Source organism: Callorhinus ursinus, unplaced genomic scaffold (genome assembly GCF_003265705.2).
Source record: "Callorhinus ursinus isolate GAN/ISIS: 27379988/994484 unplaced genomic scaffold, GSC_fseal_2.0 scaffold105, whole genome shotgun sequence".
NCBI lineage: Eukaryota > Metazoa > Chordata > Mammalia > Carnivora > Otariidae > Callorhinus > Callorhinus ursinus.
In genome coordinates this window covers 312,173-313,703 of record NW_027397167.1, presented here as the reverse complement: position 1 = coordinate 313,703, position 1,531 = coordinate 312,173, and the positions used below count along the sequence as shown (strand labels likewise).

The window sequence follows — 1,531 nt, the reverse complement described above, 5'->3', positions numbered from 1 at the left end:
GGGGCGGGGGGGCAAGTCCGCATAGGAAGCTGGTTCCGCACAGCCGCTTTCGCCTTCGGGTGTCAGGATGGCCGAGTGGTCTAAGGCGCCAGACTCAAGGTGCTTACCTTCCCTGCGGGCGTTCTGGTCTCTGAATAGAGGCGTGGGTTCGAATCCCACTTCTGACACATACCGTTTTCTTCCTTCCAAAGGATCCCAAAGCCATCCAGGGGCTGTTGGCGGTTTCTTTTTTTTTCCGAGAAGGCAGCCATTCTCAGACTGTAACGTCGCCGCAGTCCTCCATTACTTCTCTTTCCAGATCTGCAGTGGCAGAGGCGGTTTAGGCAGCCAAAATTTAGCCAATCGAGTTTATGCTCCCAATTTGTGTCATACATCACATATTTTGTCTAGCTTACTAGAAGAGACAAGAGCAGATCGTCCCTGGTGGTCTAGTGGTTAGGATTCGGCGCTCTCACCGCCGCGGCCCGGGTTCGATTCCCGGTCAGGGAATGGCTTTTTTTTTTTTTTTCCTTCCCACTACAAAACCTGAAACGGTATCTGGCTTCCCACTACAAAACCTCAAACTGTATCTGGTAAGTTTCTGTTTTTGCAGAAGGTAACGCTAAGTGAACGGTGCAATACGATTAATAAGCGCTGGCTGTGTGTCTGGCATTGTGGTATACCCAGAATGCAGGCAAGTGTTCTCTCTGCCTAGATACGACATTGGTTAATATTTTGCTGCATTTCTCTTTCTCTTTCTTGCATCCCCAGCTTGCCACCCATGTGAAAGTTGCAGACATCATTACACTGTTCAACATTAACATCTCATCATATGCCAGTTCACATTCAAATTTCTCCCAATTGTTCCCAAAATATCTTTTATAGCTTCTCTTTAAAGTTCTTTATTCTAGGAATTTTCACTATTTTTCTATTGTAATGCCTGTGGAAAATAATATATTGTAATAATAAAAACAATTAAATCACATTTAAATTCTGTCTTCTTAACATTTGTATAATGTTCTGAGCTTCTATGCCTAATTTATTGTTTTTCAAAGTATTCATTTCTCTTTGGACATGTTTTCTAGACCTCCAAGCCAGGGCTGCCCTAGGGTACACTCTATTTCCCTATTATTCAGAACCTTGTTTCCCAGACAGCTCCAAATCTTGCACAAAAAATTTTACTTCTGCTCTACTGTGTTCTAGCAATTGCTTTTGTTGTTTTTTGTTTGTTGTAATTTAGCCCACTATGGAGCAAGTCACAGTGAATGATGGATGGCTAGGTAAGTGGTCAGGTTGAGATGTGTAAGTCCTGACTGTGCCTTTCCAGCTGAAGGCAAGTTGCTTATCCTCTCTAAAACTTAGTTTCTAACCGGTAAAACTGGTTAAAGGATGAAGAAGAAAGAATGAAATTCTATCTAACCTCTTAAGTTTAATTTTGAAAACTTCCCTCATCTTCAAAAGGAATTGGAAGGGATCCAAACATACATAAGAACAAAGGAAAAAGAAAGTTGAAAGGACAAACATCTAAATGTAACTTTTAGGATTTTTTTAT

The 1,531-nt window shown here is 41.7% G+C and overlaps 1 protein-coding gene and 2 non-coding genes across 5 annotated transcripts in view; 2 read left to right on the top strand and 1 right to left on the bottom strand.

Moving 5' to 3' along the window:
- Window positions 1-389, bottom strand: part of ZNF692 (zinc finger protein 692) — a 37,477-nt gene extending 37,088 nt beyond the window's left edge. For all 3 annotated transcript variants that reach the window (XM_073889274.1, XM_073889275.1, XM_073889276.1), the window contains exon 1: window positions 173-389. In XM_073889274.1, the coding sequence (XP_073745375.1) occupies window positions 173-374 (202 nt within the window). In that variant the 5' untranslated portion in view covers window positions 375-389. The remainder of the gene's footprint in view (window positions 1-172) is intronic.
- Window positions 62-167, top strand: TRNAL-CAA (transfer RNA leucine (anticodon CAA)). The gene is made up of 2 exons: window positions 62-99; window positions 122-167. It is a non-coding gene; the product is annotated as a tRNA-Leu (tRNA).
- Window positions 390-417: 28 nt separating the features above from the next.
- On the top strand, window positions 418-489 carry TRNAE-CUC (transfer RNA glutamic acid (anticodon CUC)). Its single transcript has one exon. It is a non-coding gene; the product is annotated as a tRNA-Glu (tRNA).
- The last annotated feature ends 1,042 nt before the right edge of the window (window positions 490-1,531 follow it).